Source organism: Tursiops truncatus, chromosome 1 (genome assembly GCF_011762595.2).
Source record: "Tursiops truncatus isolate mTurTru1 chromosome 1, mTurTru1.mat.Y, whole genome shotgun sequence".
In the NCBI taxonomy this organism is placed as follows: Eukaryota; Metazoa; Chordata; class Mammalia; order Artiodactyla; family Delphinidae; genus Tursiops; species Tursiops truncatus.
This window is the reverse complement of record NC_047034.1, coordinates 128,167,106-128,179,248: the sequence shown is the minus strand read 5'-3', so window position 1 is coordinate 128,179,248 and position 12,143 is coordinate 128,167,106. Positions and strand designations below refer to the sequence as shown.

The 12,143-nt window shown below is 43.7% G+C and overlaps 1 protein-coding gene across 1 annotated transcript; it reads left to right on the top strand.

Moving 5' to 3' along the window:
• Window positions 1-1,376: 1,376 nt before the first annotated feature.
• On the top strand, window positions 1,377-10,734 carry LOC101331871 (CDP-diacylglycerol--inositol 3-phosphatidyltransferase). The gene is given in 4 exon segments (XM_019919217.2): window positions 1,377-1,622; window positions 10,077-10,416; window positions 10,419-10,664; window positions 10,667-10,734. Coding segments are annotated over 4 exon segments (900 nt in total).
• The last annotated feature ends 1,409 nt before the right edge of the window (window positions 10,735-12,143 follow it).

The following is a 12,143-nucleotide window of genomic DNA, read 5'->3' as shown; positions in this document are numbered from 1 at the left end:
TTGCAGCTCACCAACTCCTTAGTTGTGGTATGCGAACTCTTAGTTGTGGCATGCATGTGAGATCTAGTTCCCTAGCCAGGGATCAAACCCGGGCCCCCAGCAGTGGGAGTGTGGGGTCTTAACCACTGAGCCACCAGGGAAGTGCCTGGAGTTTGTTTTTGGACATGAGTCTGCCTTCTCCCCAGGTTGTCAGCTCCTGAATAAAGCAGCCCTTCCTTTCCAACCAACACTTGGCTCTCGAGCATTGGCTTTGGAGTGGTAAGTAGCTGAACCTGAGTTTGGTAACAGGTATGCAACTCAAGAGTTCAGAGAACTCAGTGACATGCTCAGTGACATCCATTCCCATCTATATTTTATGAACAGCTTTCTCAGCTCTTACATCCATAAAATCAAAAAATAGGAATAAAATTGGAATACAGTCTTCTCTAGTCTAGCAATAGTTTATATTAATCCATGGATTCATGAACTAATTGAAAAAACAGAAACACAACCAGCTCATTGAAAGATGGATTTCCAATACAACTTGCTTTTAATGTGTAATAATTATTTATCAAAAGTTCAATATGCATTTAAAAAATTTTTTTATTTTATTTATTTAGGCTGCATTGAGTCTCTGTTGCTGCATGTGGGCTTTCTCTAGTTGCCATGAACGGGGGCTACTCTTCGTTCCGGTGTGCAGGCTTCTCATTGTGGTGGTTTCTCCTGTTGCGGAGCACGGGCTCTAGGTGCGCGGCTTCAGTAGTTGTGGCTCGCGGGCTCTGGAGCACAGGCTCAGTAGTTGTGGCACACAGGATTAGTTGCTCCACAGCATGTGGAATCTTCCCGGACCAGGGCTTGAACCCGTGTCCCCTGCATTGGCAGGCAGATTCTTAACCACTGAGCCACCAGGGAAGTCCCAAGACTACACTATTTTTTTTTTTTTTTTTTTTTTTTTGCGGTACGCGGGCCTCTCACTGCTGTGGCCTCTCCCGTTGCAGAGCACAGGCTCCGAACGCGCAGACTCAGCAGCCATGGCTCACGGGCCCAGCTGCTCAGCGGCATGTGGGATCCTCCCGGACTGGGGCACGAACCCATGTCTCCTGCATCAGCTGGCAGAATCTCAACCACTGCACCACCAGGGAAGCCCGAGACTACACTATTCATGAGCATAATTTTGAAGTGAAAAAGGCTTTTTCTTAACAAGAAGCACAGTCTGCTGGATTATGAAGAGGTCATGGAGAGGATGTGGCAACTTTAGGGGTCATGGAGGAACTTCAGCTATAGCGGTAATTTCAGGGGAGGCAACTATGATAATAGAAGTGGTGGCAGCACAGGTAGTTATGAAGGGCATAATGGTAGATATGGAGAGTTGTAGGTGATGGTGGCAACTATGGCAGATGGTAATAGAGGGGAGAGTGGACCAGGATGTGGAAACCAAGGTGGAGGATATGGTGGCCATGGTGGAGTATATAATGGCTGCAATGAAGGAGAAAATTTTGGCAGTGGTAACTATGGTGGTGGTGGGAACTATGATTTTGGAAATTATAATGGACAACAGCAGTCAAATTATAGACCAACAAAGGGGGGCATTCTCTATGGTGGTGCTTATGGATATGAACGTAGTGGTAGAAGTAGTGGATATGGTAGCAGAAGGTTCTAAGCATTTGGCATAAAAGGGCTACAGTTTTAGCAGGAGAGAGAACAAGGAGTTGTCAGGAAAGTTGCGGATTACTTTGAGACAGTCGTCCCAAATGCATTAGAGGAACTACAGAAATCTGCCACAAAAGGAATAATTAATGACCATCGTCCATAGTCAGAAAAGTTACTGCAGCTTAAAGAGGAAACCCTTCTTGTTTAGGGCTGTCATAGTCAGTTGGCACAAAGGACAATTAATGACTAATGCGATGTAGTGTCAATTAGATGTACATTCCTGAGATCTTTTAACGGTTGTAGCTTTTTCCTTTTCTTTTTATTGCATCAGGCGTGTTGCCCTGATTTGCAAATTGTGGTAGTAGTACCAGACATTTTAAAAATAGGAAATTACAGCCTTTGGAATTACTTCAACTAATGATAAAACCTTCTAGATGTGAACAGAAAAGGTACAAGGTGAAGAAAAATACTTAAAGACCACAGGTATAGAGATAAGAGCACAGAGGCTTTGCTGTGAGGAGGCGTAGAGGCTGTTTGTCAGTTGTGTGTCCTTGGGCGAGTTACTTTACCTCTGTTCAGTTTCCTCCTCTGTGTATGCAATCCTTGTAGGAGGATTAAGTGAAATAAGACACATAAAAGAGAGTGGAACAGGGTAGATAATAAATAAATAGAACTTCCTTCCTCCTTACAACAATGCTTCAAGAAGGTATTGATTGATTCATTCAACAGTTATTTTTAGCACCCACGTGTCTGTCACTATTCTAGGACCTGCAGATAGGGGTAAACAAGGTCCCTAGAACATGGATAAGAGTGGGCTTTTGGAGCCAGATTGTCTGGATTTGAATCCACTCTTTACTCGCTGTATAATCATTGACAACTTATTTAATTTGTCTCAGTTTCATGACCTGCAAAACATGGATCAAAACAGTACCTCAGAGGGTCACTGTTTTGCATTGTAAAGGAGCTGGCAATGTGCCTGTCACACAGTAAACACTCAGTAAAATTTACCTATTAATGTGATTCTTCATGAAGCTTGAGGCTGATGTGGACAGAATGGGGGAGAGAATATTGGTCTGCATTTTACAGGTAAAGAAACTGAGGTTCAGAGAGGTTAAGTAAACTGCCTAAGTCAAATAGTAGGGTGAAGTCCTCTGTTCCATCAGACTTCAAAGCCTGCGTGCTCGACTATTTCTGTCTAACCGAGTGACTCTTTCATGGCCTGTCTTCTCCTGGACATTCCCCTTTACAAATTCCATTGGTGGGGGCAGGAGTTTGAAAGATTTTTCAATGGGGGATGTAGAAAAATCCAAGAACACAATTTGTAAGCTTCCAGAGTTCTTCATTATCCGGTCTGTCCACTGCAAAGTCTAGCTTCTGTCCCTTTGGATAAAAGAGAGCATCAAACAAGTCGTAAGGAAGGAACTCAGAAGAAGTCTCAGGAAACGTGCCATACATGGAGGTGGTGATTGCCTTAGGTTCGATACAGTATGGACACTGGCCTTCTGTTTGTTTGCTTGTTTTAAATTTTGAAATGGTGCCGTGTTACAGGCGCTTTCCTACATGAGCATATCAGGTCAAATACGGTAGTCTCTGCCTCTTCACAGCACGCAGAGTCCCACGGGTGAAACCAGAAACCCTTGCACAATGAGCTGTATCCTACCATAATGATGATATGAAAAGCCAGCTGTAGGACTCCTGAGAAGGAGCGAGCTCTAGGGCTGAGCGAAACTCCAGAGGAGGCGGCATGCAAACTGGACCTTGAGGCATAAGTAGGTGTGTCCTAGTTAGAGAAGAGGAAGTAGAATATTCCGGGATCTGAGCAAAGATCTGAAGCGAGGGAAGGAGAGTTAGATGGAAGGGGCTGAGACACAATGTGCAGAAAGGAATTTGGTGGGCAGGCAAGAGGATGCAGTGCCATGATGGCAGGGACTTTCCTTGTTCACTCTGATGCCCCAGATGGTGTCTGACACATGGTTGGTACTCATTAATCACCTGTTGGCTAATTGAATGCTAAAAGAGGTACCTACTTCCAGTGATTCTGACTTGACTGATCAGGGAGAGGGCTGGGGCACTGGTATGTTTTAAAAACTCCCCAGGTGTTTCTAATGTACTTTCAAGTTTAGTACTGAACTGAATGAATGACCTGAACCAGTGGAGCTGAGAAAATGTATCTTCCTAGTTTTCTGTGGGTCAGAAGCCTTACTCCTTGAAAACGTTTTGGGTGAAGGTACAATGGTATTTTCCTGTTTTATACAAGGGGAAAATGTAAGCTGCCAAAGATTTGTTTAAAAAATAAGTCCAGGGCTTCCCCGGTGGCGCAGTGGTTGAGTCCGCCTGCCAATGCAGGGGATGCGGGTTCGTGCCCCGGTCCGGGAAGATCCCACGTGCCGCGGAGCGGCTGGGCCCGTGAGCCATGGCCGCTGAGCCTGCGCTCCTGCAACGGGGGAGGCCACAACAGTAAGAGCCCCACATACTGCAAAAAAAAAAAAAAAAAAAAAAAAATGTCTGGCTGATACGGTAAAATATTAATGGTAGAATCTAGGTATACAGGTGGGTGTATAAAAGTTTTCAATTTAGATGTTTTCAAACTTTTTCTTAATAAAATGTTGGAGAAAAATTAGCTTGAATCAGAGCTAAAACATGATAATTGAGTCTCAATGAGAAACTGACAGAAACCTGAGTGTCATTTAGTCCAGTATCCTATGAGGGGGCAGAGAGGAGCAGTAGAGGCCTCCCTGGTAGGAAACAGTGGTGCTGTGGTGGTGTGTTGGTCCACTTGGTTGGAGCAGAAGCAGGGGTCTCTGCTAAATGAACCCAGGGTGTTGATTCAGCTGGCTTCAAGTGACTTTAGGTAATTGGTGTGATGTTTCTGCACCTTAGTTTCCTCATCTGTTAAGTGAGAGTCATATTAATAGCTTTCTTAAGTACCAAACTCACAGAGCTGCTATGAGGATCAAATGATGTAAATGGTATAAATCTAATAGTTTTCAAAGGCAGACACAAGGACTTTCCAAGAAATCTGACAATACAGATAGTGTTAAGGGAATTAGTTTCTGGATCTTGGTTTCCATAAGTAATTCTGCCAGAAAGGATTTATCTGAGGAAATGATGAGTATTGAGGTGTTATGCAGGTTTTCTATTCCCAACTCCCCATGCATAATCATCTTTACCCCATTTGATAAAATAAAAAGACATAGTTGTCCCCATCTTATTATGGTAACTTGCACTGGGTGTAAAATCCTCCAGGCCTCCAAAGAGACTATTTAAAATACTAGGGTAGACTAAGCGTCTTCTAATCCAGGTTGCCTGCACCCAAAGTCGGGCTTGTGTTTTTTCTCGACTTATGCCACATCCTGTGAAGAAGGAAATGTAGCCTCTGGGATGGACTATTTTGGCCCGTTAGATGTTTTGAATCCAGTTACACTGTAGAGTAGGGACATGATGGCATTTTTAATTTAACAACCTCAACCTTTCCGTCCCCTGACTATTGTCAAAGAATCTATCACTTCTGGAAATTCCCTGGCGGTCCAGTGGTTAGGACTCCGCACTTCCACTGCAGGGGGCATGGTTTCGACCCCTGGTCAGGGGAACTAAGATCCTGCATGCCTTGCGGCATGGCCAAAAAAGAATCTATCACTTCTTACAGTCTTGTGACAACAAACAAACAAATGGGGGTGGGGGAGGGGTGGGGAGTATTGATCAAAAATTCAAAAACTGAATGGTACTTTATATAGTTTATTTCATTCAGGAACAAATTTCTCAGCAAGGTTCTCTCTCTTTGAATTCAGAAGTGAGATGGTTGTCATGAGGATGTCTTAATATATTTATTTGGATAGAAAAATGTAGTCAGATCTTTTTTGACAGAAAAACAATCTGATTTGGCTGGTTGGTTTGACAGTGAGGACTGACTTTTCCAGTTAGATGTTAGGCAGATATTTCCATGAGCTAAAAATACAGCACCAAGATTTTTGAATAAAATGTATTTAAATCACACTGTTTAAGCGAGAAAAATTCCTTGTCAAAATTTTTGTTACCTAAGGTATTTTGAAATTAATGGTATTTTCATTTTCTACACCTTTCTGAACATACCAGGTCAATCAAAATGCCTCTAGGTGGAAAAGTAACAAGTCTGATTTAATAATTGTTTGATAATTCTTGAGAAAGCCCTTTTGATAAACTTCCCAGAAATCCAGAAAGTCATTGGCTTTCCCGACTGGATAACAAATGCTTTTGCAAGTCAGGTATCTTCTAATTCTTTGATTGCAACAGAATTGAGGGAAGAATCGAGTTTCAGCTAATAGATAAAATGCATTTTAATGATAGATCATTCTGCAGTTTTCGGAATATAACTTGGAAGGAGTTCAAAGAACTGAAAATGATATTTGCTGCAACAAAACTCTATTCCCATCCTCTGATTTGTGTGGAAAAGTTTTCTTAACACTTATGTCTATAAAACGGAAAATAGAGTGGAATTAATGCTGAACATTATCTCAGCGTAGCAGTAACATTTATATGAGGTAATTTTTTAAAGTATAATTTATCTTAGTAAGAGAGGCATTTATAATAAAATATTAATTTTATTAGTATAGCAGAGCTGTTGTCCCTCACCCATATCCCTTAACCCTCCCATGAGATCACCGGCAGACAATTCCTATCATGCAGATGGCTTCCTGTGTTTTTCTGCTTGAGGGACGCCTCAGGAGCAACCTTCTACCAATGAAAACAAGCTGGTGGACTAATATCCCAGGACAGTTCTGAGCTGTGTTCTACACAGTCATTCAAAAAGTCCCTGTGAGGATGAGCTCCAGTTGCCTTCGAGGTGATTCACTAATTCATGTAGCGGGCTTTTTTCTCTTTCCCTTTTTCGCTTCTCTCCCTTACCATGCTTTCCAGGATCACCTCTCAAAAAAAGACTTATGCCCAATTCCTTTACTCAGGATCTGGGAGAATCCCAAGTTAAGAAAGTCAGATTCTAAGGATACAACAGTGAGCTTTCATTATATGTATTATATTGCATGAAAATAGTAATGTCAGCTACACAAGGACAGAGATTTTTGTCTGTTTTATTCACTGATATATCACAAACATCTAGAACAGTGCTTGAATCATAGCGTTTAATGAGTAGTGGTAATAGCTAATATTTATTGAGTGCTTAGTATGTGCTTGATATATGATTTTTTCAGAAAGCATTTAATCATCAAAAATAACTTATGATATAGCTATTATTATTATTCCCCTTTTGGATATAAAGGAATTAAGGGTAAACAATGGACCCATAGCACCTATCTTTTAAATTGTGGATCCTGGTTTCTAACTAAGGTCCCTTTGATACTGGACCCCATTCTTTTCTAATTTTTTGGTTTTGCTTTGTTTTGTTTTTGTTGTTGTTATATGTCTGACTCCTCCATTGGTCTTAACTTTTATGAAAAGTAGGGTCCCTATTCAACTCTGTATCCCCAACACCTAGCTTAGAAGCTGGAATAAAGTAGGAACTCAGTAATGTTTGTTGAATGAATAAAACGAATAGTGGCTTATTTATACATATCTATGTTGAGGAAGAAAGGAAAAGGATGTATTCTGGATCCAATTGGAGAAAAGCCTTGAATATAACCTGAGATATGGTCTACTTTAAGACAAGGCATTTTTAGGATTCTGCCATTTAAAACACCCCTGAGGGGCTTCCCTGGTGGTGTGGTAGCTAAGAATCTGCCTGCCAATGCAGGGGACACGGGTTCAAACCCTGTCTGGGAAGATCCCACATGCTGCAGAGCAGCTAAGCCCGTGTGCCACAACTACCGAGCCTGCGCTCTAGAGCCCACGAGCCACAACTACTGAGCCCACGTGCCACAACTACTGAGCCCGCGAGTCTAAAGCCTGTGCTCCACAACAAGAGAAGCCACCGCAATGAGAAGCCCGCGCACTGCAACAAAGAGTAACCCCTGCTTGCCACAACTAGAGAAAGCCCATGCGCAGCAACGAAGACCCAACACAGACAAAAATAAAAATAAATAAAATAAATAAATTTATTTAAAAAAACCCAAAAAAACTCCCCTGAGATTTTGTTTTTCCCTTGACCGCACCCTGTGGCATGGGGAACTTTCCCAACCAGGGATGGAACCCACACCTCCTGCAGTGGAAGCTCGGAGTCTTAACCACTGGACCACCAGGGAAGTCGTAGCCTGAGATTTTTGATTCCACCACCAATTCAACCTGGAGTCTATTTTAGCTAGTGTTTGGAGCTGACTTCCTTGTTGAATTTTCCTTCATCTAAGAATTTAACCCATATCTCTTTCTTTCATTTAGAGGTTTCCTGGCAGAGATATTTAAACCACTTCTGAACCTGAATTCCTTGTATCCAATAATCTGTAAGTCAATGAAAATGGGACTCTTTTGACCATTATTGTATTAAGTGCCTGGCATGCAGTTGGCACTCAATAAATGCTGTTAAATGAATGAATGAGGCAGAAGTAGAGAGTGGAAATTGTCTAGTTTCCAGTGATTATCCATGAACAATTAAAAAATATGTATATCTTCAACGCTTTACATAAGTTAATATTTACTGGGTTTGTGAAAAGAGCAACTTCAAATTTATTTATTTATTATTTATAAATTTAATTTATGTTTTTGGCTGCTTTGGGTCTTTGTTGCTTCATGTGGGCTTTCTCTAGTTGTGGTGAGTGGGGGCTGCTCTTCGTTGCAGTGCGTGGGCTTCTCATTGCAGTGGCTTCTCTTGTTGTGGAACATGGGCTCTAGGTGTGAGAGCTTCAGTAGTTGTGGCAGGTGGGTTCAGTAGTTGTGGCTTGCAGGCTCTAGAGTGCAGGCTCAGTAGTTGTGGCTCATGGGCTTAGTTGCTCTGTGGCATCTGGGAGCTTCCTGGGCCAGGGCTCGAACCTGTGTCCCCTGCATTGGCAGGCGGATTCTTAACCACTGCGCCACCAGGGAAGTCCCAACTCAATTTTAGATAATGTGAAATTTTAGCAAAACGAATCTTAGTGCTACAACTATGATGTGAAAATTTTAAACTCAACGCCTGGGGACTTCCCTGGTGGCGCAGTGGTCAAGAATCCGCCCGCCAATGCAGAGGACAAGGGTTCGAGCCCTGGTCCGGGAAGATCCCACATGCCGCGGAGCAACTAAGCCCGTGTGCCACATGAGCCTGCACTCTAGAGCCCACGAGCCACAGCTACTGCAGCCCGCGTGCCTAGAGCCTGTGCTCTGCAACATAAGAGAAGCCACCGCAATGAGAAGCCCGTGCACCGCCACAAAGAGTAGCCCCCGCTCGCTGCAACTAGAGAAAGCCCACGCACAGCAACGAAGACCCAACTCAGCCAAAAAATAAATAAGTAAATAAATTTTAAAAATTAAAAAAAACGAAACATAAATAAACTCAGTGCCTGTAGGGGAAAGTCAGTATAGTAGACCAGGAACAAGATAATAGGGAGTGAGGACTGGTGAACCTAGGAAGGGCATGCTCCACTCAAAGTCATTCAAAATCACATTGTTTAAAAACCCTGTGCTTGCCAAACAAGACCTGCTGTGGGCAAGATTCATTCTGTGATGCACTTCACTCTGGGGTTTTGCCATTTCTCTAGGTCCTACCTGGGGAAGTGGATACACATCTTCCCTGCCTTTGGATTGTCCCAGTCTCTGTTGTCTCTTTCATCCTGCTGGGCTCAGTCCTGGGAAGTAAACAGGTAGTCAGGTAACCCCTTCTTTCCAGGAAATCATTTTCACTTAAATTCTCCTCTGACTCTCTCATCTTCCTAACCCAGGGGATTTTTCCAATTTCAGGATATGGGAAGCAGAAAGCTTCCTACCATTTGCAGACTTCCAAATCAATTGTATTTACTAAGCACAAGCATTTTTTTCCACTTCTTCTGGGGCCCTAGCCCCAAACTCAAAGCCAAGAAAAGACTCTTGGCTTCTCTCTTTCTGCTGCATTACCTCTCTTAAGATGATGGGCATAACATTCCTCAGCTGTTGCATGAAAAGGGAGAAGGATCATGGGGTGAAATAGGGGAAGATGTTATCCTGCTATAGAAGAAATATAGTGTCCAGAACAAGGGAGCATTCATCAGACTACACAGGGAATGTCTTGTATGTTGCTGTGTATCTCATCTTAGAAAGAATATATTTATCCACAAAGATCCAGGGAGGTAAAGGGATTCTGAATCACATTATATAAGTATCTAATCAATAAGACTTCTATACAACATTCAGCATCCAAAGCTGAGGATGTAACAGTCAAGATAGGCTAGTTTATGCTGTGATAGTAAATGACCTCTGCTCCACGCACAGCTGGGTTGGCCCATGCTCCGGCTGGCAGCGAGCTTTAACATCTGGGACCCGACTGGGGCAGCGGGGACCTGCGTGCAGTGGGCACGGCCAATGCACCGGGCTGGAGGGTGAGCCTTGTGCCCGGGGTGGGACACAGCCGACACCTCCAGATAAGGCCCAGGGCGGCCAGGGGACCTCCGGTGCCAGGCGAAAATATCTTCCTGTCTGCGCCTAACCTCATCGGTTATGCACAGATTGTCTTCACCATCATTTCTTTCTACTTCATGCTCTGCTGCCCCCTCACGGCCTCCTCCTTCTACCTGCTCAGTGGATTTCTGGACGCTTTTGATGGACACGCTGCTCGAGTCCTTAATCAAGGGAGCGGGTTTGGGGCCATGCTGGACATGCGGGCAGACTGCTGCTCCACAATGTGTCTGCTGGTCAACCTGGCCCTACTGTACCCTCACGCCACCCTTCTCTTCCAGCTCAACGTGAGCTTGGATGTGGCCAGCACTGGCTGCACCTCCACAGTTCTGTGGTCCGAGGCAGTGAAAGTCACAAGATGATTAACCTGTCTGGAAATCCAGTGCTTTGCATCTACTATACCTCCAGACCTGCTCTATTTATCCTGGGTGCTGGAAATGAGCCCTTCTACTGCCTTCTCCTCCGTCATGTAATCCTGGGGACCAGTCCCACCCCTGTGATCTCTCAGGGACCTTTAGCTGGCTTTGTGGGTCTTTTCCGAATGTGCCTCTGGATCACCACCTGATCACAGCCGCCTGCAACATGGCTGCCTTGGACGCAGCAGATCATGCCAAGAAGACGTGACCCTGGAACCCCCAGTCCCTGGCTGCCCACTGGCCCTGGGAGTCTCACTGTGCCACGTGGCTCCCCTGTCGCTCCTAGGAGGTCCCAGGCTCATATCTTCCCAATGTGTCATCCAACCTGCTGGGAAGGGGGGGCCAGCCTCTTTGGTGATGTCATGTTCTCCATAATCCTGGGGACCAGTTCCACCCCTGTGGTCTCCAGGGACCTATACTTCAAATCAGGAAGGATGCTCAGGAGGGCCCATCTACACGGGCAGTGCTCCTGGGGCCCCAAGAGAGCTGTCTGAGGACTGGGTATTGTCACACCCGCTGGCTCAGCCCTGGGATCTGGCTTGGCCTGAGACCTTAGGGACACTTGAGTGAGGGAGGTGGGGTAGGGGCCAGGTTTCCCAAAAGTCAGGGATTCAGAACTCTGCCCCTGGCTAGAGTAATTCTGTGGGTCTAATGGTCAGGAGAGAAGGGGCTGTCGATATCCCCATTGCAATCTCCTCTGTCCTGGCTCTGCAAACCTTGATAATGAGGGTGGGAGTGTCACTGGAAAACAAAGTAACAAACAAACAAAAAAACCCTAAAAAATCTTGGTGACTTACAAAATTAAAAATTTATTTCTTGCTCCTGTTACACGCCAATCACATTTCATTCTTTTCTAGGGAGATGGAGTCAGCTTTACTCTGGAACACACACCATTTGCTGACCATTTTGGCCAAGAGGAAATGGACAAGGGGAACCCTGACTCTTAAAGCAATTGCAAATATTTGCTAAAGTAAATCACATGGCCTGAGATGGCAAAATGAGGAGGGCTATTTCATGATGGGAAATCAGAATACTTCATGGACAGTTATATAATCTACCGCATAGGAAGTCCTGTATCATCTTCTTTGGGGGTCCTCTGTGGATCATCTAAGAACCCCCAGGGATTTACATGGTTCAAAATGAGGTCTCATACAAGGCATAGTAATATTTAATAGATATTAGCTGTCATTGTTATTATTATTAATATTTCATTAAGAAGGGAACATTCTATATGTTACCTACATATAAATCTTTTGAGGATGAACAGGAGAAATTTCTGTTTTTTGTTTTAATTGAAGTCTAGTTAATTTACAATGTTGTGTTACTTTCCAGTGCACAACAAAGTGATTCAGTTATTTATGTATATATATTATTTTTCAGATTCTTTTCCATTATAGGTTGTTACAGGACATTAAGTATAGTTCTCTGTGCTATACAGTAGGTCATTGCTTATCCATTTTATATATAGTAGTGTGTATAGGTTAATCTCAAACTGCCCATTTATCTCTCCCCCCCTTACCTCTGCTAACCCCTTTGGTAACTATAAATTTGTTTTCTATGTCTGTGAGTCTATTTCTCTGGTATTTCTTGCTTGAACAGCAAAAGACACACTGGTGT